Source organism: Copadichromis virginalis, linkage group LG13 (genome assembly GCF_057382275.1).
Source record: "Copadichromis virginalis isolate Kocher_CV1m ecotype Utaka linkage group LG13, C_Virginalis_male_GT1.1, whole genome shotgun sequence".
In the NCBI taxonomy this organism is placed as follows: domain Eukaryota; kingdom Metazoa; phylum Chordata; class Actinopteri; order Cichliformes; family Cichlidae; genus Copadichromis; species Copadichromis virginalis.
Window position 1 is genome coordinate 28,449,312 of NC_140630.1, and position 27,398 is coordinate 28,476,709.

Below are 27,398 nucleotides of genomic sequence, written 5' to 3' on the forward strand. Positions count from 1 at the left end.
AAGGGGGGGAAAACTCATAACTCAAATATACTGCCGATGAATCTGTCACTCAGCTGCTTAATAGAATAGGTTTGAAGTACAAAAAAAAGAGACATCTAAACAGTGGCTCCAGCTGGAGAAGACAGCAGTAGTGCGGGGCTGTGGGGTAACTCAGGTTACAGCCCTGACCGAGACCAACCCCAGGGGCCAGCAAGACGGCGTCCCATCCCGGGCCCCGTTGGTGCCAGGCTCTGCGCTCATCCTTGGCTCGGTTTGTCACGCCATCCCACCGTTGTTGGCATGGCGTTCCCAGCTGCCAGTGACAGCGCCCCTCCCCACCTTCCCCCAAGTACACAATGGCTGGCGCCAGGCTCAAACGGCCTGTTGTTAATGAGCAGGACCAACAGAAGCCACTGCTTGTTCTTCATTTGCCAGGGTTTTAATTATATGGACAGCGTTGCCATCAAAGCTGCATCTCTCAAGTTTGCGCCCTCGTAGCTGAACTCGTTTTTTCTCCTCCGTGTCTTCGCCGCTGTATTCATTAGCATCAAAAGCAAACAGAGAGAAGAGGGAGAGAGAACAGGCTCTGTTGTCTAGAGGGAATAGTCTCCCTCTATATCCAGATGGGTTATCAGTGATATAATGGGCACTCATTGTGATAGATTGGACTCTTCTAAGCCAGATAATATGCCGTTATTGTATTGTAAGGAAATATCTCCACATGTCTAATAGGGGTGGGAATCACCATACATCCCACGATACATTATTATCACAATACTTAACGCACGATACGATATTATTGCAATTTTTAAAAATATTTTGCGATATTCAGATTCTGTACATAAAGGTAAACTTTATCAATATTCATATCTAATATCAAAGTCTCACACTCAGACTTTCTCTCGTTTCAGTCAGTTTTATTGTTGACAAACTGAACAGTTTGTATTATAGTCTAGTCCAACTTAACTGAATGCAACCATCTGGTACAATTATAGCTATTCTGAACTAAGCAGTTTCTGAAAACTATGAAGCCCATTCAGCAACTGAAGAATTTGAAAGTAAATTAAAACAAAATATAATTTTACATTAAATAAAAAAGTTTTAAACTTAATTAAAATAAAACATGTCTTAAATTAAAATAAGTAAACTGTCATGTTTATTGCTGCCAAAAAAAAAGTTAAACACATTTGGACAGTGAAGGAATGTCAGGATTCTTGCTCAGAAAAAGGATCAACATGCTCTGAAGTCAGAGTCCACAAAAACTTTTTTTTGTAACAAAATATCGATTTCTGCTGTCCCTGTATCGATACATTATTAGCAAACAAAATATCACGATACTACACAGTATCGATTTTTTCCCCCACCCCTAATGTCTAACCACTGGGGCCATAAACAGGCGTAGGTCAAACAGTAGGTGCTAATAACTCTATTTTGACTTGCACGGTGCAGTAAATGAATGAGGTTTACTGCATCAGGACAATTAAGACAATGTCAGGTGGGTAGTCTTTCATGGAAAAAGTGTATTGATTTAGTAGATTACCACGACCATTGGAAGGGATTTGTCAATACAATCTGGCCTAGCAATAAAATAGTCAAACACAGCACTCCAATGCCTCCTCTTGCTAGCAACGCCGTCCTCGAGAATTCTGAAAGCGGTCATTCCTCCACACGAGCAAAGGCAAAGGTATGTGATCTGTGTCGTGCTCATTTTGGCATCCAACTGTTTATCAGCTAGAGTTGCGAAAACATCCAGTCTGAATTTGATTAAACACTATAGAGAGGTGGAAAAAAAGAGCCATTAAATTTCAGCGCTGGGCTGCTCTTTAAAATTGCAAGACGGGGTAATGGCCTTGGCTCAAAATGTGCTCTCTAAGTGCCCTTCTAGGTGCAGGAAGATTTTTAGGCAAATTCCAAAAGACTTGGTACATATATGACTGTGTATACATCTGTGTCTCTGGGTATCAATGCATGAGTGTATCTGGAAAGATGAGGGCAGCCAAGGAAGGTCGCAGTCCCCAGTGTCGGGGGTTCCACAGAACAGAGGCCCAATCAGTGCTGGCCCGCTGGTTAATGGATGGATGGCCCCCAAAATTAATTAGCCTGACTAATGTAGTGTACACTTAATTACACTGGCTGCCTTTTGATTTATAGCTGGCCTGATACACACATGCTAGTCAAAGTCAGGCTAAAAAGGGAAAAATTGTTTAGCCTTTACTAGCGCAAATTATTTACCAGGGTTAGGTTCAGCAGCCCGGACAATGGACCTGATGAACTGCTGCTGGTTTTAGTTAGACACTCCAGATAATATACGCGTTGTTTCTTTCCACTGTCTGAACAACAACCACTGTAATATTCATATTGCATTATCAAAAAGGAATAAATAAGGTGGCTGTAGATTGGAAATGACTGAGGTCCTTGCACCCACATGCTCAATAAGAAAACATGACATTCATGAGAAAAGTGATGTCCAAAAAAAACATGTTTGGTTGTAATTCTGCTCCCATAGTCACGAGCATGTGCACTGAGTGATTGCACTGTGTGAAAAATGAATGATCTATCACGCTGCTCTGTCATTACTAGGCATTTTACAGCATTCATTAGGAGTGGGGCTAGTCTAGGGCCCCACCTTTAATTTCATGCTGCTCAAGCGAGAGAAAGGACACAGGACAAAGGAAGGAAGATTGATGCCCAATCCAGCCCTCTCCACTTCCTGCAGGTGCAGACAGGGGGTGCTATTCTTAGTGTCTCTCTCCAGTCAATGAGAGGCCAGCTAGTCTAATGAAATCTGTCCATGTAGCAGCAGATCAGGCCCAATTAAAACAGCCCCGCACCATGTCACGGGGACAGTAGATCAAGTCAGCAATTAACCTCCACGCTGGCCTCTATCAATCCTTAAATTGGAGCGGGCTGGCCAGCAGCACACAATCTCTGCAGATATTAAATTTACATTCTATTAAGTTTAATTAGGAGGGATTTTAAATATACTAGGAGTCCAGGCACAGAGCCCTGAGCCTGTCATCGACACTGTTGATTCACAGCCACGGGCCACCTCGAGGGACACGCATATACTCTTTAATACACGCCATCTTTTACCACCTTCTGACTGAAGCGTGGAACCATAGAAAAAAAGATGTTCAGTGTAGGTGTGCACGGTTCGACAAAGGTTATATGATCTGGCTTCTTAACTGAGAGCCCAGCCTGGGAGCAGCTGTAGGGTGAAAGGATGGCAGCAGATTTCAATAATAAGATTAAGTGTACAGGTACAGGTTGACTGTTGTCACCTGAGCGTTACTTAAAACACAGTGACTAATGGTTTGTGTGGGACTTTATATTAGCTGTCTTTCAATGACTGCTATTTTACAATAACAATGTGCATACAGGGAATCCTTACGCCATTTCAGTCCTTAACTGGAAATTTCAGTCCAGATCCTCACCTATTAAATATTAATCGTTTCTGTATTTAACAAATTAACATTTAATTATAAACATTAACTGCTGGTTGAACAACCACTGGAGATCAGGGTGTTTCCTGGCATGTCCCCTTGGGCTCTGAGCAATTACGGCATCGTTTCAATTAAACATTTTAGCAACAAAGCTGTTAACTGAATAACGACTGAAAATTTTTTGGCTTAATTTATCATTAAATGAGTTGTTCTGTCTAACTTACACAAAATTCTTTTTGCCAGTCAAGATTATCGCTGGATACTAAGGTGCACTGAAATTTACAAAGGTGGTCAGTTAGACCCGACTGTCAGTATTGAAACATCTTTGAAAAAAATAAATAAATTAAATGGACTGTTAACAGCCTGTTTCACTCACAGAATTTTACTTTTTTGGTTTATTTTAAGCCTAACAGTCACCTGCAGTGAGCGGTAGTATCTGGCCTCGATTGTGAATGAAGAAGACCAAACACAGCCTTTGGGGGTAACGTTGGTCTAACAGGTTTCAGGGCATTCCTTCAAAAACATGAGACTCAGACTCCCTAAAGGAAGTTAGAGATTGATATGCAGCCGTGTTTTAATAGCATGCTCTATCTTTACACCGCTTATCATGAATGTCCTGAATGTGCCTTGAACATGAGCGCTTGATAAGGGATATAAATGGACTGATTCAAAACGTCTCCTTTGTACTTCTTTGTTTTATCAGCACTGATGCAAAGCATGATCAAGCCAAATCATGATCACACCCATGGGAGAGGAGAGAGAAGGTTGGCGGGGCATGGACCACCTCCATGCTGCTCAGCCTGAGCATTAGTCTCCACGTGGCTGTGTCTTTTGTCTGCGAGTCAAAGGGCCGCTGAATGGGGGTCAATTGAAACCAATTCCCTCTGTCGGACACAATTAATGGGGTTGCCCAGGGTGGGCAGGAGGGGGGCAGCCGCAGGCCTTTGGTTACTGATCCTGCCGCGCAAGCATGCCAGGAATTTGCCACCTGGAATTTGCCCTGTGACAATGACAAACCCACTGCCTTCCGAACCCACCTCCTTCTCTGTGCACACACGGATACATCCTAAAATACTCCCTGTCCCATCTGCCCTCCCACAAGGCAGGATGGGTGACATGGGAGTGGCTAGATGTTGTCCACAGTCTAGTCCCCCACAATGGACAAGAGACAGAGAAGAAGAGGAGTGGTGTAGCGTGCAGCTGTAGAGAAATGTACTAGAGTATTTTCTGATCCAGTGATTCTCAAAGTGAGGCCTAGGGAGCCCTCTGGGTGTTTTGAGAGCTGTCCCCAATGCACAGCAAATCAAAAAGCCAAGTAGTTCAATTTTGCAAATATTTCATCCACTTAACACAGCAAAAGTACACACAAGTATCTATTCATCAGTTTGGCTATTTTGTTTTCGCCCAGCCTGTTTCTATCGATTGAAAAAAAGAGAACGAAGAGCGAGAAAAGCAAAAAAATGAGATTCTTAGACAGGGAGAAAGAGCGCCAGCCTCCCTGTGCCTGAATCAATCTTCGGATAAGTATGGACGATCGATCCGCTAGCAGCCCATCTACAGTTAAGCACTTCAGTAGATGTGCACTAATTGTCCTGTTGACATTAATTGTCATTAAAGGGCTTAAAACGGCCTCCCGGCTGTGAGTTACACCCTGCGCAGAGGTTGCAACCCATTTGTTTATATTGGTGACATCACAGCCCTCTCTACGGCTAACACGCAGGTCGCCGTTAAATCAGACAGGTTGATCACCGGATCACATTTCGGTCAGATGACATCATCAGCTTTTTTTGGTCCCCATTAAATGTTCGGCTTGTTTGAGGAACCCTCATTAAGCTGGAGGAAAGGTGAGTTTGGGTGCAGTTTATACGCTGGCCTAGTGCTCCAACTTCCCATTGGGAACAGGGCGAATCAATCAGTCATTAGGTCTAACAAATTGGTGTGTGTGTGTGTGTGTGTGTGTGTGTGTGTGTGTGTGTGTGTGTGTGTGTGTGTATTCGCATTGGATGTGACTGTGTAAGTGAATGGGGCCAAGGTGCATAAGAAAGGAGTTCTATGGAGGGGAAAGGGGGGCAGAAATGGGGCACACACCGATGCAAGCCTGACACATCCCTGGAAAAGGGGTCACGACCCCTTACTGCACTCAAACAGCATTTCACAGCAATGCAGACACAGAGAGGTGGAGAGTTTACCGACCACAGAGCAGCTTGGACAAGACAGGAAACATGAGGAGAGAGTTATCTATAATTAGCTGCAGAGGATAAACACAGATAGACTCTGATTCATCTCATCTGACTTTATTGGATGCTTTCCTTTCAGCTTAATGCAGCCATATTCCCTGCCAGTACTGGCATTGAAAATACAGTTTTCCTTCATATCTGAATGCCTGGAACACTGTCTTTTTTTCCGCAGAGATGATAAGATTTAAAACAGCCCATCGTTGACAGAAAATCAATGTGGCATCCTAAATGTGTGCCAGGTGACATGTAATTGCAGAAGCTGACTTCTGAATAGCCTCAGTGTGTTTGTACATCTGCTGCTGTGGATTCTGTTCGTTTATTTATTATCTCCAAAGCAACGCATGCTCACATGACCAGCGGCTTAATGTGATCCAATTACAGCACCAAAATCAAATGTACTGCATAAACTTTGAGGCCATTAATCAATGCCCGCGATAGATCGCTGAGTAAAAACATGTGATGTCCATCCCACTTAGCTGGCTGCCACAGAAGAGGCGGTGATTTACTGCCCCACCTAGTGCCTGGATGGCTAAACTACAAAAAAAAGTTTTTTTCTGTGCCACACAAAGTTAAGTCCTTCCTAACTCATTTAAGCATTCAAGCCCTCCATTCAGAAAGCCTCCCCTCCTCTTCCCTCTCCTCTGAATAGGGTTGAAATGAACAATGCTCACACCTTGAGCAGGCCCACTGATTCGTGGACCATTGTGCTGGAGAGGAGGGAGAAGACCCGCTAACAAGTGTCTCCCCTACTCTGTTACCACAACGCTGTCTGCAATGTCTTCTATAATTTCCTCATCTCCCCAAGGAGAATACTAAACGACGACCTTAGCCATGGCTACGTTTGCACCAAAAGAAGGAAGGAGGAGGAGGAGGAGGACGAAGAAAGAGGGGAGGGAAGGAGCCAGGGAGGAAGGGAGAGGAGAAAGAGCTGTGAATGGCACCATAACATAACAATGCACTCCGAGGCTCGGTCGGCAAACACAGCTGGGCCGGCCACAGTGACGCGTTTAATGAGTCATAACTCTAAAGAGACAGTGAGGCTCTAAAACCACTTTTACTATACTGCGGTCACCCTCACAAACACAGTCACACACACAAAGGCTTTATGGCACGATGCTGTATCACTATGGATTTGATAGCACGTAACCGCACGTGTGTACAGTGTGTCATTAGCTCTCTGTTGTGCCATTACATCCCCATAACGCCCAGATAATGTATACAGATAGCCATCCATTACTAATATGTCAAGAAAACAAACCCTACTCACCTCAATAACTTTCTTAGAGTCCAACCTGAAGTTAAAGTCACCGAAGACAAAAAATGGCAGCTTCTCATACCGCTGGTCCGTGATCCTGCAAAACATTAACACCACACACACACAAAAACATAAATAATAGAAAAAATCTGACATTCATCACCATCAGGTGTCAAAGGTTATCAGTTCCTTTGACTCAGGCTGTTAAGTTCATGAGGGCCTCAGCACCCCCTGGTGGTCTGATCACTTCAATTAAAATTTTTTGTGATCTGATCCAAGCTTTCAGCACTTTTGCAGCACTCAGCAGGCAGAAAACAGTAGAAACATTTTATCTGAAGCCTCATTTTTAGTATGAAGGAGAATGAAGAAGAAAATTCTATGAAATTGCTGCATTTGTCTTTTAAAAAATATCTAGTGATCCATTTGCAGGATTTTCAACTCCTGACTGATACGCTGCTATTAAATGACCTAAGTCCAGTTCACCTTTGGATACATGCGAGGGCTTCGAGTAAATGCTGCTTTCAGCTTGAAAACAGTCATTCTCAGGTGACGCCACAATTAAATGAATCAAGTGTGACCGTTTCCTTTGACAATCTGCTTTGATTGCAAAGAAAATTCACTTTGCTGAACTAATCAACGTGTGAGTAAACCAGACTCAACCCTGTTAACTTATTAAGCGCTGAGAGGTTTAGAGCCAAAGCGCATTTTCTGATTTGGTGCTAAGGCACAAAAAGCACAGCGGAGCAGCATTTTCTTATGATGCACACATCTGGGACAGACTCGTATAAAACCAGAGGTCTTCGTTTTTTCACACGAGGCTGATTTGATAACAGAGTTAAAAGAATGTGCATGTAGCTGAAGCGGAAAACCAGGCATGAATTTATTAAACGTTAAGATGGCAGAAAGGAGAAACTGCAGACAGTGAGACAGAGAGAGAAATGTGCTACTTCATCAATATAACTTATTCTTGTGTGATTTATGGCACTGATTTTTGCTTGCCAGAATTTTCTTATACGTCTCTGTCACTGATATATGTAGTACTGTGAGTGCAAGTGGGCACCTGTAAGCCTGGACCTCGGCTTGGATTTGTTTGCCACGGTGGAAAGGGTTTTATCTCATTTCTATGTGCTTTTTAAACAATCCCTATCATGTAGACTTTGGTGTTTTATGTTTCAAAACGCAACGTAGCTTGCCATCACCAGTGTGTGAATGTGTGTGTGAATGGGTGGATAACTGGATATGTAAAGCGCTTTGGGGTCCTTAGGGACTAGTAAAGCGCTATATAAATACAGGCCATTTACCATTTACCATGATTGAATTCTCAACAAATGAAAATCTGAATGAATTAAGAGATTCTACTTAACTTCCTTTTAATCTTTCTTCTCATTTTGCTCAGTGTTTTTTTGTACCTGTTAATATAAATTTGATAAAAAATGGTTTTCCTACACTGAAGGTTTCAAGACAAATAAACCTGCTGGTCCCGTACCCAGCGGGCTAATGCACCTACATATTCTGCCATGTTCTGTTTTAGTTAGACCAAGTGAAATTGCTCTGCCGATGCCTTTTAAAGGTCTTCAAAATCCACCAGAGTTTATTGCTGGCTGATGTTTTAATGCACTAAATACCCTGCTTCTTTAAACCTTAAGCATATACAGTCTATGGATTTGCAGATCCTCTCTGATGTGGACCGCTTCCAAATCTCCAGAACTTCACCACACCGCCAGCATCCCAGTGCTTAAAAAAAAAATAATGCACCTAAGCGACATATAATTAAGTCCTACGCCTCATCACCTACTTAAAAGTGTCTCTTCTACAGAGCAGAGATAGGAAATTAAAGCTCTTGTGTAATTAATGATTCAGGATGCTTGGCTCGCTATCCCCACTAATCGCACGGATAAATCTCACCGTGGACTTCCCAGGCACAGATAACAATATATTTATGAGGCCGTAAAGAGAGAAGAAGGCTTTTCTTAGCGCCGGGTCTCGGTCTGCCCGGCTGTCGTAAAGCACAGCCACTTCTTTTCTGTGTGGTGGCGAGGCGAAGGTGACTGAAGTAAGGAGGCGGGGGAACACAGCTATTATATTAAATAGAGAGTATGCAGTTTGACATTCCCTTATATTAAGCAGAAACTGCACACAGCAGTGTGGAGCAGTGGAAATGGCACTTGGTCTCCATATATTTTCTTTTAAGCTGATGCCCGAATAACCAGCATCTCTTTAAACAAGGCTGGCTGGTGAATTGCCGGCTATACAGAGCCCACATTTTCTCAATGGTTTGTCTGCACATTTCTCCAAACATTTTTAGGTTCTCTGCACTGAAAGTAATAAACATAGCTTACATAAACCAAAAAAAACACTAGAGGTAACCTTCGAAAGGCTGTAAGTCACCCGAAACCCTTTAATTTATGTGTCAAAATAAGGTTATGGTGCCCATAAATAAGCCAAAATGATCAGTCCTTTTAACGTGTAATGTGTAAAAGCACACTGCTCAAAATGTCTACCCTCCATGTTTTCACTAAGTCACTGATGTTTACTATACCTAACTATTATTTTTCTGAGTATAACTGACTGCTGCTCTCTATCCTAATGTCTAAAGTTTACTTTCTAAAGCAAGCACGGGCAGGTTAAACCAATAAAAGGTTTATGTAACATCTTATGTCGAGCTCAACTGATAAGACCAATATCAATACCGATATTTGGTGATCTAAAATATCTGCCGATCTCTCTAACGCAGTTTAACAATAATCTTATTTTATTATCGCGACAGGTTGTGGATTACTCATTTATCCTCTGCCGGCCTGTGCAGAGGATATCAAAATCAAAAAAAAAAAAAAAATTATATGCACATTTAAATACAGGTTGAACCAAAGTGCTGTATATAGTAGAGATAAAATAGCAAACATACATAGTAATTACTATAAAAGACTAGTCATTCATTCTAGTCAGTGTTTTCAACTGGGTTTTAAAAATGTCGAGTGCTGGCAAAGGCCTAATGTGAAGGGGTAGACTGTTCCAGAGTTTGGGTGCAGCGATTGCAAAAGCTCGGTCACCTCTGTTTTTCTGTCTAGTTCTGGGGATAGTCAGAAGCAACTTATCTGCAGACCTAAGGGCTCTACTTGGATTATTTTTTGTTAAAAGGTCCGAGAGATAAGATGGAGCTAATCCATTCAGAGATTTACAATTAACAAAATCTTGAAGTCGATTCTACGATGTACTGGTAACCAGTGTAAACGTGCCAGGATTAGGGAGATATGATCACATTTGCGAGTGCGTGTCAGGAGTCGGCCGCCAGCTGTCACTCAGGATAAGTGAGTGACAGCTGGTTGTTGCGTTTGTGGCATTTCTCTGGTGGACAAACTCTGTAACATTAGAACTCATAACATGACTGAAAGGTGTTCTCTGTGTCTCATTATGTGGAGACCCTCTGGCGTAACCAATCACGGAAGCTCCACTACCACCATCTGTCCAATACATCCAATCAGTGCAAGGACACGGGATCCCCCGACCACTTTTATAGCAGCCCCTGATCAAACACCAGGTATTCTCCCTTTCTGCCCTGGAAGATCACAAGATTTTCAATTCAATTCAGTTTTATTTATACAGCGCCAAATCACAACAACAGTCGCTTCAAGATGCTTTGTATTGTAAGGTAGACCCTACAATAATACAAAAAAAGAAAAACCCAACGATCATATGACCCCCTATGAGCAAGCGCTTTGGCGACAGTGGGAAGGAAAAACTCCCTTTTAACAGGAAGAAACCTCCGGCAGAAGCAGGCTCAGGGAGGGGCGGGGCCATCTGCTGCGACCGGTTGGGGTGAGAGAAGATCTTCTTTACTTTTCAGTTTTTATTTATCAACCGTTGTAAATGCCCAAATGACTATTGGTCAATATATTGACCTTCAACAACATATCAGTCGGGCTCTTCTCTATCTTTTTGTAACTGTGCTACAATTGGGCACGAACAATAAGTTTAAAGGCACTAATTTCAGAGACTTAAACCAATGGCCTCTGCACATTTTGACAGTTAGATAGACTCCTCATGACACGCACAAATGTTAATACTTTTACTGATTGCTGATAGTGCTGCTCAGTCTTTTGCCAGAAGCTAGCTATTTGGCATTTCATTGACCCCAAAGGCAGTTGATATTTAACATTTAAAGCTGACTAATCCTAGAATTTCCTGTTCTGAAGTTACCCGAAACCACTATGAAAGTCTCACTGGCTGCATTACTTTTTAATTTGCCTGGATTTCATTCTTCTTCTTTTCTTCTTCTTTGATTGTTAAGCACAGTTTTTTAAGTTGCACATCCTTTGTGTGGAGTAGCTCTTTAATAAACCCAAACTGGGATTGATGCCATTAATGACCTCACACACTGGTGCTAAGAGACTGAGCTCTATCCAAACAGGCTTAGTGGTCAGTTTATACTGTTGACCAAAACGGAGGGCAGTAAAGTGGCTGAACACAGACGTCATGCGGCGCTTATAGGCGTGGGAACTTCTACATTCTTTGCCCTAATGGAGAATTTACCGCATGTGCTTTTGTGAGTAGCGAACACTATCCAAACAGATATATACCAATCAGGCAATGACATGTTAAAAAAGATAAAGAAATAAAGAACAGATTAAGTGATGAACAGGAAAGATGAGGTTAAAAGTGAGGCAGTCACCCTTAAGAAAGAGTGGCTAAACTGAGAGAGGAGGAAATGTGTGTTTCTCCAGAGCTTGAGGTCTTTCTCCCACTAACAGCCATGTCTAATACCCGCGGCCGGGCTGTTTTGTCTGCTGCTCCAAGGTATCAGCCACAGGTCAATGACTATCGCCCTGTAGCCCTCACCTCAGTAGTGATGAAGTGCTTTGAACGCCTGGTCAGAGACTTCATAATTTCTTCACTACCAGACACACTGGACCCACTACAGTTCGCTTACCGTCCAAATCGTTCCACAGACGATGCCATCTCTCATCTCCTCCACACATCACTCACTCACTTGGACACTAGAAGGGGGAATTATGTTAAAATGCTCTTCATAGACTACAGCTCTGCATTTAACACCATAATTCCCTCCACACTCACCACCAAGCTGGAGCATCTGGGACTCAGCTCATCTATGTGTCAGTGGATCTCCAACTTCCTAACTGGCAGACCACAGGCAGTAAGGATGGGCGGACATGTCTCAGCCTCCACCACTCTCAGCACTGGAGCCCCCCAGGGGTGTGTTCTGAGCCCCCTGCTGTACTCTTTGTACACATATGACTGTGTGGCCACTACCAGCTCCACCACCATCATCAAGTTTGCTGACGACACCGTCGTGGTGGGCCTGATCTCTGATAACAACGAGACGGCCTACGTGAAGGAGATTAGGAATCTGGAGAACTGGTGCCAGAGGAACAACCTCCTTCTAAACGTCAGTAAGACAAAGGAGCTGATAGTGGACTTCAGCACTAAGCAGGAGAGGAACTACCAGACCCCCGTCATCAACGAGTGCCCAGTGGAGAGAGTGGACAGCTTCAAATACCTCGGAGTTCACATCACGCAGGACCTGTCATGGTCCTGTCACATCAACACCGTGGTGAAAAAGGCCCGACAGCGTCTCTACCACCTCAGACGCTTGAGAGACTTCCAACTGCCCTCCAAGGTGCTCAGGAACTTTTACTCGTGCACCATAGAGAGCATCCTGGCGGGAAACATCTTAACCTGGTTCGGGAACAGCACCATGCAGGACAGACGAGCTCTACAGAGGGTTGTGCGGTCAGCTGAGCGCACCATCCGCTCCGAGCTCCCTGACCTGCACTCAATCTACAGCAGGCGGTGCTGGACCAAGGCCAGGAAGATCGTGAAGGACCTCAGCCATCCCAACAACAGACTGTTCTCTCTGTTGAGGTCAGGAAAGCGATTCCGCTCCCTGAAGACCAACACAGAGAGACTGAGGAGGAGCTTCTTCCCGCAGGCGATACGGTCTCTCAATCACACCACCACACAGTACTGACCCACACATATGGTTCTTACACACACACTGGACTTTCTGGACATTGTTTTTTTGCACAACACTGGTCACTATATTCTTCATTTCCAGTTAATACTTGTACAGCTGCTGTTATTGTGTATATATTTATTTATATTTAGATTTCTTCATACATTCTTATATAGTTCTATATTGTGTATTGTGTATTTTGTTGTACGGTTATTTTATTTTCAACTTTAATTTATATATTTTATCTTATTCTTCCCAGTTAAATTTACCCTTCATTCTAATTTGTGTTGTACAGTTATTTCATTTTTAACCTTAATTTATATTTTATTCCTTCCTAGTTAAATTTACCCTTTTTAATTTTTCATATTTATTTCCTATCTTATTCATAGCCTTTTCCTTTTTTGTTTTCTTTAGGTCACGAGCAGTTGTCCAAGCATTTCACTACATATCGTACTGTGTATGACTGTGTACGTGACAAATAAAATTTGAATTTGAATTTGAATGAATTTGAGGTCAGAAGGTAACACTCTGTTTACACGATCATTTCCTAAAGCACTCATGGTGACTCAGTGGTGTGAAAGTTGACTTTTTTCTTGGCCTTTGTGGGGACGGACCAAGAATTGCAACATTAGCTACAGCTACTGGGCGTGAAAGGGTCCTGAGGGTGGGGGGTCCTGGACTTTTGGGGGTGGGGTGGAGGCTGGATGGGGATCTGACTGACCCTCACCCTGGGTGGGGGGCCCCATTAGTCTCGTCATCACAGTTCATTCAGACAAACTGTAACAGTGTCGGTGACATTCTCCCACAAAGACACACTCCTTTACACAGTCTATAAACATGCTTTCTCCTGGCCAATTCATCGCGCAGTGACACCCCTGAAAGAGCCTCTTCACACGGCCCGTTCTCGCTGAGGTTTGGGCTGGGGCCTTCATCAGGCCTTCCTTGGGGCTACACAAAGGCCGGGGTCAAACGCTAATTTACAACATGGCCCCAGACTCTGCTCCCAGGCTCCTTAAACCGCCAGCACAAAGCCACCGCTAGACTTTTTCTCTACGTCTAACTCTCACAAAAACCATGGTATCAGGAAAAAAATACAAAAAAACATGTGCTCAAGACTGAAAGCATTCCTGCATGAAAGACTCTATCAGAAGCTCAATCTCACAAACAGCACACACACACACCATGATACCCGATGAAAAGCTTACCTACATTGGATTGTTTCTCCTTTACACCAGCCTCAGTTTCACTGACTCCAGATTACACACGGTGATTGACAGCTAAACTCAGCCATAACGGACACCCAATATGAGATTATGAGGGTGCAAGTGGGGGCCATGTCATGATTATATTGACAAGGTGACTTACCATAAGTTGGCCAGTCAGATTCAACTTCGCACACAATAGCCAGGCCGAGCACCGTCATCCATTGTAAGTAAATGTTGAGAAATTGAGAGAATGTTAACATTGTGAAGAATCTGCTGGTGACGTCTTTCTGAATAAGCCAAGAGTGACCCGTGACAGGACCTTTGACACCTCAGGACAGCCTTACCCTCGTTCCCTTGTTAGCAGCCCATCTCCTTAGTAACTACCACCCCAACAAGAACACCATGCAGGAAAGATAAGGTGCTGAGGGGGTGAAAGGGGGTGAAAGGGTGTTTCAGCGGTCACACAGAAGTTAGGGAATAAGTCTGTTCAAGTCAACAGCGTCAAGACATCCTGAAGTACAGAAGACAGCGAACTTCTGAGATATAGCCAGGAGTGGGCAAGAAAAGTTTATGTAAAGTTTATGCGGACTGGAAAACTACCTGGACCCCAAAAGCTTACTTTAAAATTTGTTTGAACATCCCATTGTGATGCTGTGTGATGTGCACAAGCAAGTTCATGGATGCACTCTGCAAACCCAATGAGCTGATAACTTTCCGCGCCATCCCAAATATGGTCAAATACGAGCAAAATGGCGATGTTAAACCTTGCATATATAGTTGTGCATTACTACATAGTTATTTGGGTCTATTTTTAGACAGGCCACATCTTTTTGATTTATATTGCATTGGTGAATATTTCACCCAAATCATAAATCTAATCAAACTTTACTTTGTGACTATACTGTTCTACAGAAAACCCAAGACTACTACAGAATATAATGCAAAACATAATGCCGAGGAGGGAGGGAGGGCTGAAGACAGGTTAAAATGACCATGTGTCTACAAATAACAGAGAAGCAGCAAATCAGCAAATTCCGATGTGTTAGGGAATTCCACATTATGGATACTGTTAGCCTGAAAAGGACAAATAACACATTGAGTAAAGGTACAGGTAAAGTTAGGTGTAGGTTAAGGTAGTTATTGTTATGGTAAACTAGAAGTGCATAGTGAGTGAGTGAGTGAGTGAGTGAGTGAGTGAGTGAGTGAGTATATGGGAGAGAGAGAAACAGGTCCACTGTGAGCAGAGAGACAGTGGAGAAGATTAACCTCTGCTCCTGCAGGCCTCCCAGGGTGAGAAGGCAGCACAGAGTCACACAGTGGCACTACACACTCAGGTCTATAAACAAACACAATCAGTGGGAAAAGTCATTATAGATCACATGTAGACTCAGTAGAAAAAAAATTAATTGTACTACACATGTTTATGACACAGGAGTTGTACTGGAAACCATGATCAGCATGACAACACACACACGCACGCACACACACCAACCACTCTCTTTAATAAATTCATTCTGGCTTTAAGGAGGATCCCCCCTGCAATTATCCAGTCCTCCCTCTTGCAGCTCAACATGTCTATTGGCTGGAAACTAGCCGGCCTTTCTCTGCTCTTTCAGACCGTTGTTCTGGGAAAAGCCTAAAGGGAAACATTTAGATTGGAGGGCTTTTTGAGTCGCGCTGACAGTTGACTGATGACCCTCCATAAAATGACAAAGCATCGCTGTGTGGTGGCCAGTGCGGCCCACTGCCTCCCCATGGGAAACTAATTGCTTTGAATTGTTAACGGCAACATTATTTTTCTGCCAATCATTGCTTTTGAATGGCCCGAAAATGAGCATGAAACAAGTCTTTTCAGCGAACAAAACAGTTAAATGTCCCCAATGTTGATCAAATTAACTTCAGCACTCTGACAATGGACTATATTTGTGTGGAAATAATAGGGCACCACAAAGCAAGCCTTTATGCCTGGATTTCACAGTTGTAATGTAAAACTGTTCTCCCCTGAACCGGACCAGCCACTCTGAATGGGGCTTGGAAACAGAAACAAACTCCAATACACAAAGGAGGGTTTTTTTTTTAACTGCAATGAAAAAAAAACCTGTTGGTTTTATCTCATGCTATCATTTCACATTGGTCATTTAGCAGAAAAGATTTCCACCCTCTAGAGAAGTTCCTGTCATTACATCAGCCTGTCTTTGGAAGGAAAATGCTAATAAGCTGATATCTGTACAATCTAGCAGCTAATGGGAGTTCATTTAACATTATGAAAATGCCCAGTTAAACTACTCTTTAAAAAACTGCTTGTGCGCACACAAACAACTCAACCATAACATAAATGGGAAACAATGAACTTTCCACATCAAGCGTACCCGAGTGTCACTTCATGCAGCTTGGAACACACATGGGCACTTTCAAAGGGCAGGAAAGGGAGCGAGGGTACGTTTCAAGCAGAGCCTTTGCTGTTCTCCCATGGAAGCGGCCCTCACATCAGCCCAGGCTATGGAACTGTGCTTTTTTTCCCCTTTTTTTCTTTCTGATGTGACTCAATAGTGAGGTCTGGCTGGCTAAACGTTGTTCCTTCTCAGCATTGTTCCCCCGAGGCCTTGAAGCACTTTGGAGATAAACACTATTTAGCAGTTAAAAGGGCCACAGAGGAAAAGGCTTATCAGATGTGTTCTCAATGGGCTGTAAGCTGCATTATTAGGCATGAGCTCCAGATAAGGTGCAGGCTGAAGTTTGATGCTCGGCAGCAGAGCTCTGTCCCCGCAGCGCTGCCGTGCGTGCAGGCTCCAGTGTAGACTGCTGTGAGGATCTCAGCTGGTGGTGTGTTCAGCAGCTCCAACCCTCCCCAATCTTATCCCATCCCGCAATGAGAGATTAGAGCCCAGAGAGGAGAGAGAAGAGAGAGGGAGGGGGAACTCTGGCTTTAGATATTCCCCGTTCCTTTTCCTGCTCCGCTTCTGGGGGTAGGAGTCAGAGTTAGGACAATAGCCAAAAAGATGGTTCCCAACCAGCCACTGAATGGGAACACTGTTGGTGGTAGCGCTTCATTCAAAGCCCGGCCCGGGCACATTGTCCTCCCAGATCGACGGAGGAGAATGGAGTTTGCTGGTGGCTGCCAAAAGGTTAGCAGCCTCTGTGAAAGGACCGACCCATTATTCACTGCCCTTTACAGAGCCCAGGCACCCTTTGTGCTCCTCCTCCCTTCCCTCTGCACTGCTAGCTTTTTCTCACTCCGGTGCTCCGGATCTGCGCCCGAAGGCTTCACCCTAAAGTGAGTGAGTGAGGCGCGATGGCCCCCCCACATCAATATCCCACCCCTGTATCGCTAGCAAGGAATACCAGGGGAGCTGGAACATATAGCGACCTCCTCATCACCACCACCACCACCTTGCCTCACACCACTCACCCCTCATCCCCACCCCTGCCGAAAGAAGAACCTTTAAATGATATGGCCCAGAAGTAACAACAAGGTTACCATCCTCCAACACAAGGGGAATTAGAAGGAGGGAGCGTGGAAACTGCCACTCACGCCAGCACAGTTTCTATTCAATCCCTTCAGCCACCCAGCTAAGACTCTCGCTGCTGTTTAGGTGTGTTTACAGGAGGCCCTTTCAAAATAAATCAACTGGGGGGAAATAGCACAATGAAAGTAGAGGAAACACTATCAAACACAACAGAGCAGAAACAGAGGTGCTTTGGAAACGTGATTATGTCGGTAAATCCAGGTGCGTTAAGATGTAATAAAAAACTGCAAAAGCTGCTGAAACTGCCACTTCCCTGTCCATTAAAGGCAGCACATTCTTTCATCAAATCAAAAATGAAGTAAAGGTAAAATATGACCTTGCAGAGAAGAATTTATTAAGTGCCTCGTAATTCAGGCCCATCAGAAAGCCTGTTTGTAATGTATGCCACCGATATATTTATGCATGTAGTTATCCAAAGTGGAGGAGGTGGGGAGGCGTGTCGTGCATTCTTATGCAAGCTGAATGAGAGGTCACCTGCTGCCTGGTGGGTATTAGCCTTTTATTCTGTGTTAGCATGGCCAGGTACGGAGCAGGGCTACCACTGTGCACTCCATCATCCCACAGTGCTGCAAATGCATGTCCCATAAATTACATTAGCGTAGCCTATGAATGGAAATCATGGTCTGTTTGTACAGACGCGGACTTCACTTAGATCAGAGGGTAGAAACCTGTACCATGACCATGAAAACTCCAGCTAGAATAATTAAAACCGTTAAACTAACGTAGCCTCGCTCGTGTTAGAGCCACCACTGTATAAATGACATGGCAATGTGCCTGCTATATAATACGATGTCCAGTATAGAAATAGAAATGAACATCCAGCAAAAGGCCAGGCGGTCACAGACAACTGCAGTAGGAAAAATGACATTAAATTTAACTGAAACCCAGTTAAATGGAAAGTTTGCAGATGTGCCTCTGTCTTATTGCCCAGCAGGTCCTGAGCAATAAGACAGCAGCTAAAAGTACTACATCCTGTTTGGCCAACATAGTCTGTAGTTAAAAGATGGACAGAGTAACCCACTGCTTTGCTAACTTTCATTTTGACACGGTGAGTTAGCATTATCCTGCGATATGGACGGCTGCCATCTTACTTTTTGCAGTGACTACATTTTGACAACAGGGCAGATTGCTAAATTATAACCTAATGCTAACAGCATAGGCTAGCAAAGGGGTAGTTTATATTAGAGCATCACACAGACATAAATACATGCTAATCAGTTCCAAATGAGTAAAATAATCATATAAATTCAGTCACCAAAAAGGACAGTTAAACAAAAAATGTTCCAAAAGTCACCAAGACTGCAAACACAGCTAAAATATTCAGTTCAATGACTCAGATTAGCAGAGGTGATACCACCTGTCACTCAAAGCAGCCGTGCCCCTAATAATACATAACTTTAAGCCTTAATACAGCGTACAGTGTGTACATTGTATTAGTTCTAACCAAGTGAAAAATTAGGCATGTTTATCCACTTTAAAGTTAACACAGTAGTCTATGGAGAATGACTCCTTCTAGATTAGTCTCGTGTGGTCTTTTGAGGAAATGCAGGAAAGGGTATTTTCTCTTGATGTGTGTGTCGGGGGGATATTCAGTTCTGTTCAGTTAGCCAGGACTTTTGTTGTAATGCCAGTGATGATATTACATGTCACAGTATATTTTATATATTTATTTCTCAGGACCAAAGCAGTGTTCACAAATGGTGTACTGACAAATGCTTGCTTCATTTTCTCTGATGGTAGAAAAACGACAGAGGTAAGTGTAAGATTACACTACCAAAAACTAAAGTAAAATAACAGAAAATGCTGGAAAGTAAGAAAGATTTAGAGTGAGGGACAAAAAAAGAACAGATAAAGGAGACTTGGGAGTTCACAGACCGTATAGTGAGAAGCCCTATTTCCACAGACAGATGTAATCCCACTGGTCTAAGACTGAATCCCACCAAAAACCTTCTCCACACCTCTCTTGCTCAGTCTAAGCCTTGATTACAATATCAATACAGGTTTTTGCCATGCAACAGAGAAATGGGATTTGTGACTATCAGCTGCTACCTCAATGCAGATATGCAATTTCTGTTGTTCAGGAAAAAAAGACTTTATTAGTTAAAAAAAAACATTTCTTAAATCTTTGTAGTCCGTCTCAGTTTTACAGATAAAGAGTGTAAACATCGTGTATAATGAAGGAACTTGTTTTGCAGATTATCTAAAAAATGTGTGGATATCATACGTCTTCCTGCTTTACAGAAACAGAAATGTTGGGTTATAAATAGAGTAAATCTACCTTGATATCTGCAGAATTTGATCTAAGACTAAAGTAAAAAAGCTGGTGACCAACATCTACTGTACCTGTCTAAAACGTAGGCCAGTGCCTTCTGCCTGGTCCCAGAGTACTCTGATGGGCTTTTCTCCCAGGCCACAAGGTTGGAAGCATCATGGAAAAGGTGGATGTTGACCAGATCAAAGGCACTGATGGAGAAAGGTCACATTGTGAGCGATCACTGATGTTTCTAGCACACATATGCATAAGAATACAGCCACAAACTCTAATCTGCCATCTTTCATTTTGTTCTCTCAGAGAAAAACAAGACAGCGATGAACACCTCCCTGCAGATCCTATCTGGGTGGTTTTTTTGTTAGCATGGGGCTTGGCAGGGCAACTCAGAGGAATTGATCTTATCCCACGGGCTTTATTCTGCAGTGACATCCTGAACAAATGAATACATCTGTAGCTTTGACTGTGTCCGATCTGATCTCCCATTCTTCACCAGCCTCTCTCTCTTTGCCACTCTTGTCAAACGTCACGCTCCTATTAAATGCTTACCGTTTCAGCTCTTTAGTTCTCATGTCATCCCTCTATTAGATTACAATCCCCATCTTCCACCCCTCAGCCACCTACTCCTCCCCCCATTCCCTAGCTCTGCACGCTGGAAGCAGCGATGGTATTCATCCCGTACAGGTTCAATTGCATGTAATGTTTTTTGTCATCTGTCATACGCAACTGCTCGAGTAACGTGATTACGTCTAATCGAATCCCTGCTTACTTCTGCAGCGCGCTGTCCGGAGAGGATTCGGCTATGTGAGTCGCTCTCTCCGTCTGGGTGCGCTGTCTATGATAACCTCACAGAGCAAGACTCCCTGCAGCTCCAGGGTGAAGTCAGACGTGACTGACGTGGCTAGATATTCATCTCTAATCACAGCGATACACTTGTAATGATTCAAGGTTGAACAGTGATGAGGTGGGATGTGTCATTGTGGGGACCTATTAATAAAACTCACCAGTCAGCCATGGCCCATCGAGTTCTGATGAATCCCTTTCTGGACCACTTGCACTGCAGAACAGAGAGACTCAATTTAGCATGACAATTGACAGTGGCGAGGATTTACCACGAGACAAATGAAAGCTATAGACTCAAATGTTTCACAGTCAAGTGGCAATGTCCATCATCTGGGAGCAGAATTTCTGGTTTGCATTTTTCAGCACTGCTCGAAACTCTGCAGTTCAATTTGGACAGACAGACACATTTCATTAAAAAATTCCTGAATTGTGAGCTTTTAAGGCAATTAAACTGCCTAAGTTACTGTATGGAAACGGGCTGTTAATGACTCTATAAATACACATTTAAACATCAGAGTTAATGGATGAACAGTGGCGGAACGTAAGTGTATTGTAGCAAACACTCCACTACATTTCACTAGGAACATCCATCCATCCATCCATCCATCCATCCATCCTCTTCCAATAATCTGGGGCTGGGTCACTGGGGGCAACAGCCTGAGCACCTCCCTTTCCCGAGCCACCCCCTCGAGCTCACCCGAGAACAGCAAGGCGTTCCCAGGCCAGCCGAGAGATATGATCTTTCCTTCTCCTTGTAGACATGCCCAGAACATCTCACCCGAGAGGCATCTTAGTCAGATCTCCGAATCATTTTAACTGGGACCATATACTATACTGTTACCATAGTTATACCTTTTTTTATGTGTTTAAGTTTTCCATCATCAGTTTTCAAATAAAAACAAATTGATGCTTTGTTATAAGTAAAATTCAGAAAACAGGAAAAAAGAGCTTGACAAGCCAAAACATTAAATTAAGCCAATAATAAATGGCCATTGTCTTTCACCTGTGTATACCAGTCAATCCATTTCATACCTGCTTGGCAACCTTTTCCAGATTTGAACAATCATTTTCAGAAAAACATTAGGACTAAAGGTGGAGTCAGTCTGAGATCAGTCTGTGATTGAATGGGGTCAAGTTGGCAATTACAGTGGAGGAAATTATGATTTGATTCAATCCTGAATTTTTGAGTTTGCTCACTTAGAAAGAAATGAACAGTCTCAAAAACACATTGCATAAAAGTTAGAAACTGATTTATAACTTTTATGTTATATTAATGTTATATCACAATTCTGGCTCCCAGAATTCAGCATTTGATGGTTTTTGTTTGAGTCATTTTAATGTAAGTTTGCTCGGCTAACATTATTTCAGAATGTTCAGTATTTTACAAAGTATTTTAATTTATGTAATAAAATATCGATATTTGGTGTTCCCTTATCGACACAATATTGCAACAGAAAATATTGCAACACTATTCTGTCTATATTTCCCCCCCAACCCTAATAAATATGAATAAATGGCTTCAGTCAGAATCCACTGCCTACAAAATTAAAATCAAAGCACTGCATGTTCAATGCAAACAAGATTCAACATGCTTTATTAAAACTAACCAAAAAAACAACCACATGAAGATTCATACTTATATTGTACATCAACATTCTTATGAATATGGAGGACTTGGTCAGTCAACCTGAAACATTCAACGCCATAAAAGAAAGAAAGTGGAATGCTATCAGTCTGTTTTTACACTCAGTTAATGTTGAAACGTCTACATTTAGGAAAGCTCTTTAAGAAGCTGGCAGCGCGAGGTGGGTTTTAACCTAGCTCACCTCAGCCTGAACACTCAGTGATCCTGACAGGCTTTTATTGAGTGAGCTGGTCAAGGAAGTTTTTACAAGAAGCAGAAAAATGGATTTTGACCATCCTAACCAGCTGAAGTTTTTGGTCGAACGGTGAAGAAGACATCGCGGCAGAAAGTAACACGAAGCATACGTTTCTATCTAGATTCATCATTTTAAGTGAGAACGACCAGAGAACGGTGGCGCGAGTAGCTCTATGGAAAAAGATGCTGGGAGACACCAGGTGACAGCTGCAGTGCAGACATCCACCGTGCAGCTGTTTGATCAGATCAGGCTTGTGGGATCTGATCAAACAGCTGCATCTTTCTCAAACAGCACATGATCAAACAGCACATGATCTTTTTCAAACAGCACATGATTCACCATGAAGCTGGTTATTAAATGAGAGACAAATTGATGTTGCGAGTGTTCTCATTCTGAATAAATAAGCCTCTTTCTCATAACCTCTCTCTTTTTTCCTGCCTCTCTCTCTCTGTGTGTGATACCCCTAATGGGGAGTTAACTGCAGTGATAAATAAACTAATTACGGGCCAGGTCACATAATTACAAATTGACTAATTTTATTTAAAAAGCTCAGATGCAAATTAAAAGCCTAAGAGGTATTTGATTGCGCCTCACATCCTTCAATCTGCATTAGTATAAGATTAACTGTATCAAATTGAATTACATTAGCATACTTGAATTAATCCATAGTGCCTTGGCAGGATGTATGGACCCAATTATAACTTGCTGTCCCCCGAAATTGTGACTTTGAGAGGAGCATATGTAAACAGATCATGCTGTAGCAAAACCGATTGGCCTCGCACTTCAAAATATACCTATATTTTTTAACTTAATGACTATATTAAAAAGATAAACAGAAGCAAACAGAAGCAATAAGGCTTATGTAGTCACACACAAAAATGCACTCTGAATAACACATTAGTTTGTTGCACGTTAAATCCATTAACATGCTGCAAATGTTTATCAATGTAAAGTTGAGGAAAGAAAGTATTAAGAGTATGAGAGGATGAGTAGGGACAAGATGAAGAGCGAGAGGTGGCGGTGGCGGTGGGGGTGGAGGGTGGACTTGCTCAGGACCCATACGAGCACTGACTGCCGCCAGAGACGTTTAATCTCGATTTAATTTAAAGAGCCATTAACTACAATCGCAGCATTAAAATCCATCACTTTCTTGACACCCGGCCCCAGATTGCCCCATTTCCTCCACATATGACTGATTGACCCCCTGCTCCATCGCTCGCTTATAAACACACTCACGACGCGCACGAGGGCGCGAACATAGACAACTATCAGAGTGCATGCTTTAAAAGCATCACTGCAAAGTTTAAAATAATAATAATAATAAAATCATCATCTCTTTATTTCACACAATACGAGTGATTTTTTTGTAGCAGGAGTCCGAGTGAAGTGATTATCTCACAAAATCAATCAGAGCGCGGAAGAAGAAAACGGTGCTCGGCCTATGGGCTGACATGATGACATCACGCTTTGGCTGCGACAGCTGATATTGGAGCGGAGATGATGACACAGATGCTGTCCGGCCCCCATTTAATCATGTGCTGAGACATCATCATCATCATCACGCCTCCCTGTCTCCTCCACACACACACAAAAATGCTTTTCCTAAAAGTTTAAGAGTTTTACTAAGAGTTCTTTTTTCCCCTTTTTTAAAGACATGCTTGCAGAACAGGTCGCATGTGAAAATATTAAATATCAGATATGGCTGCTGTAGCCACTGAAGGGGAGGTTGATAGTGGGAGTCGAAGGGCGACCGCAAAAGGTCGCGAGGCTCGCGGTGACATTGGCCGACCTTCCACAGGTCAACGATGGCGTCTCCGCCCGTGACAGTGATGAACGGTGGCTACGACGGTGGGGTGGGGAGAGGTGGGGTGGGGGTCACATCTGTGGATGCTCGGCAGAGTACAGACAAACTGTTTGTGCGAACGCACGAACAGAAAAAAAAATAAACAGTGGGGGTGGAAGAGAAAGTGTGGGATTCACTCAAAACTACGACCATGGAAAAATATGCTGATATAAAATGTCACATGTGACACAGTCAGCACACACACACACACACACACACACACACACACACACACACACACACACACACACACACACACACACACACACACACACAGTACTACCTAAAACACCCTCCTGCCACTGCTTCCCGGTCAGTCCCCTTTGATTTTTTTGACCTTTCTTATACTTCAGCCCCCCCAGTAAATAATACTATGTCGGGTTATGTTCAGAAAGAAGGCGGGGCAAAGAAGAGTGCAGGACAGAGAGCGGAGGGGGTGACACAAAAGCCTCATGACAGAAATGCACTGTGAGTAATAAGTAATACACACAAACGCTGATTGATTTGAGCCCCTGTAGACAGTCACATTTATCTTTATTCCATCATACGGCGCGGGGTGGGGGGTATCCAATGGCAGAGGGCCGGTTTACATGACAGGACAGTACATGAAGACATTGTGTACGAGTGTGTATGCTTTGATAAAGCTGCACCAGAACTACAGAGGGAGTTGCTCTCTTTCGCCACATGCAGCAGTAAAAACACTGAAATTTAAAAAATGCAGGAAGATGCATTTTGTTCTTTTAACTAATTATTGCAAAAAATACAAATCGCAGTGATTTACTGGTCATTAGTATGTCTTCAGAATTTCGCAAACTGGTGATGATTCTTCTCATGAATCATGACACGCTGCTCTTCCCTACATAAGCTGCCTTTATAGGTTAAAAGTATCGGTGTCTGGAACACTTGCACTGTATTTACTTGGTATTGGATTGATACCAAATATTTGTAGGATCGCAAAGCACTGCTATCTATGTCCCAAAAACATGTAAAAAGTGAAAAAAGCTTCAATTTGGCTCTCATTTCGGCATTAGCCCCTCGTTTATGAGCTCCTTGCAGTCTCATGGATCACGCCTGTCACAGAGAACAGCATCTGTGTCACAGGTGTCTTGTCTGGTGATAAATGCCACAGAGCGTTTTACAGGCAATGCCAGTTTAAATGACTTCATCTCCTTAACGTACACATCACATCTATGAATCACGCGTGGCGTTTAAATCATAAGGAGAGAAGCAAGTTAACTTTCAGCGAGGGCAGAACTTGAAAGTAATCGCAGCCCCGTATCGCAGCGTGCTACAGGGGGCACTAAAAGGGTATGAAAAGTCAGCGCTTTAATGGACACGCTCACGGTGCCAAACAACAAATACAAACTCATACGGATATTGATCTACAGCCTGCCGCCTATTTTCATCCTTTCTCTTTTTTCACCCCCTTCTCTTTACTGTTGTGTAAAACAATCAATAGCAAGGGCACATTAAGGTCTGGGTCGTATACTTTATTTATATAAGGCAATGACAAATCCTTATGATGCAATGGTTTTTGGAGGCGTGTATTACCGCACCACACAAATAAATACATGAATCCCACCGGGGGGAGGGGGGCAAGGAGATTGACGGAATAACGGGGGAGGGGGGGACAAGCCGCCAAATCCATCACCGCGACCTTTTGGAAGAAATAGCATCTGCAATTTTGTCCACTTCCTTCTTATTCAGCATTTCAATTAACGTCCCCGCTTCACTCCCCCCAACGCACAAACACAGCTATAATTCAGGGCGGGATTTACGGAAAGAAACGACGCTTTGCATATGGAGAGGCCGCCACTTAAATGGGAATCGAACAGAAAGTGTGAAAGTGAGTAACTTCAGAACTTTATGATGCCTTTCAGAGCTGAAAGCAGGGCGTGATTTAGGTTAAGTGAGTAATAAGTAAGATTATCGAGGAAAAAAAAGACAATGTTGGGCTGGATATCAACTCCGTGAGGTCTGAGCCACTTTTCTGGCTATTGGCTCTGCTTGGTCTGCTTGTGTAAAAATGCTTGTGCAATTTCAGCTCTATAAAAAGCAATCGAAATTGCATGCCTTAGGTTTTTGAGGACAAGTTAAACTATACGTGGGCTGCAGGCATATCACATCAAGGTGTTAAAATGATATGGCTGCAAAAGCAGCTTAAAACAAACACCCTCTAAAAGGGTATAATCAAAGCCTCTAGCACTGAGCATCAGAGACAGATCAACTATTATATAATTGTATCATTTATTCACACACTTACTACTTATTATTTTTTTTATAATGGCGTAGATCAGATTGAAGAAGTAAGTTGATTAATTAGTGACAAAAAAATTATACAAAATGAAAAATGATATTAAATTTTATATATGTTGTTTTCTGCTTTATGTTTTTGTCATTTTAACTTTTTTCTTTAATGACTGGAAGAAAGGAAGAAAACTAGCCGCAGTGCCTCTCACACAGAACCCTGAATGTAGAGATGGATTCATGGGTGGGATGCCATGAATGGCATTTTGCTTTAAACTAACACAAACACTCCACACTCCCGCCATGATGTCACCAGCTGTGACACATTATTAATGGGGGACGGTAAAGGTAAGCCACAAGCTGAGGAAAGCGCACATCTGTCTCTGCGGCCAACCTGAGCGGCGTGCTGTCACTCGAACACCTTCCCCAGAGGATTCGAGACACCTGCCCCCTGTGTCCTTTTTGATGACTTTTAATGATGCACTCCCACATCTCTCACAAGACCTACTCCACACACACCTATCGTTATCCCCCCCAAAAAAGGACCGAAGCAACTGGTTTTGGACTCCCTGTGTGTGGCGTCCTGTCCGGTCCAAGATCCCCGTGTAATAGGATTCCTCAAAGCTGCAGATGGATGGCAAATCTAGGCGGTTTCATCTACTAAAAGAGGGCATAAATCACGAGCGGAGGAAGCGGGGA

At 43.0% G+C, this 27,398-nt stretch overlaps 1 protein-coding gene across 4 annotated transcripts in view; it reads right to left on the minus strand.

Moving 5' to 3' along the window:
* inpp5a (inositol polyphosphate-5-phosphatase A) overlaps positions 1-27,398 on the minus strand; it is a 157,970-nt gene that overhangs the window by 34,751 nt on the left and 95,821 nt on the right. For all 4 annotated transcript variants that reach the window (XM_085478373.1, XM_085478372.1, XM_085478374.1 and 1 more), the window contains 3 exons: positions 20,891-20,943; positions 19,961-20,080; positions 6,927-7,011 (listed from right to left, as the gene is read on the minus strand). In XM_085478373.1, the coding sequence (XP_085334499.1) occupies positions 6,927-7,011; positions 19,961-20,080; positions 20,891-20,943 (258 nt within the window). The remainder of the gene's footprint in view (positions 1-6,926; positions 7,012-19,960; positions 20,081-20,890; positions 20,944-27,398) is intronic.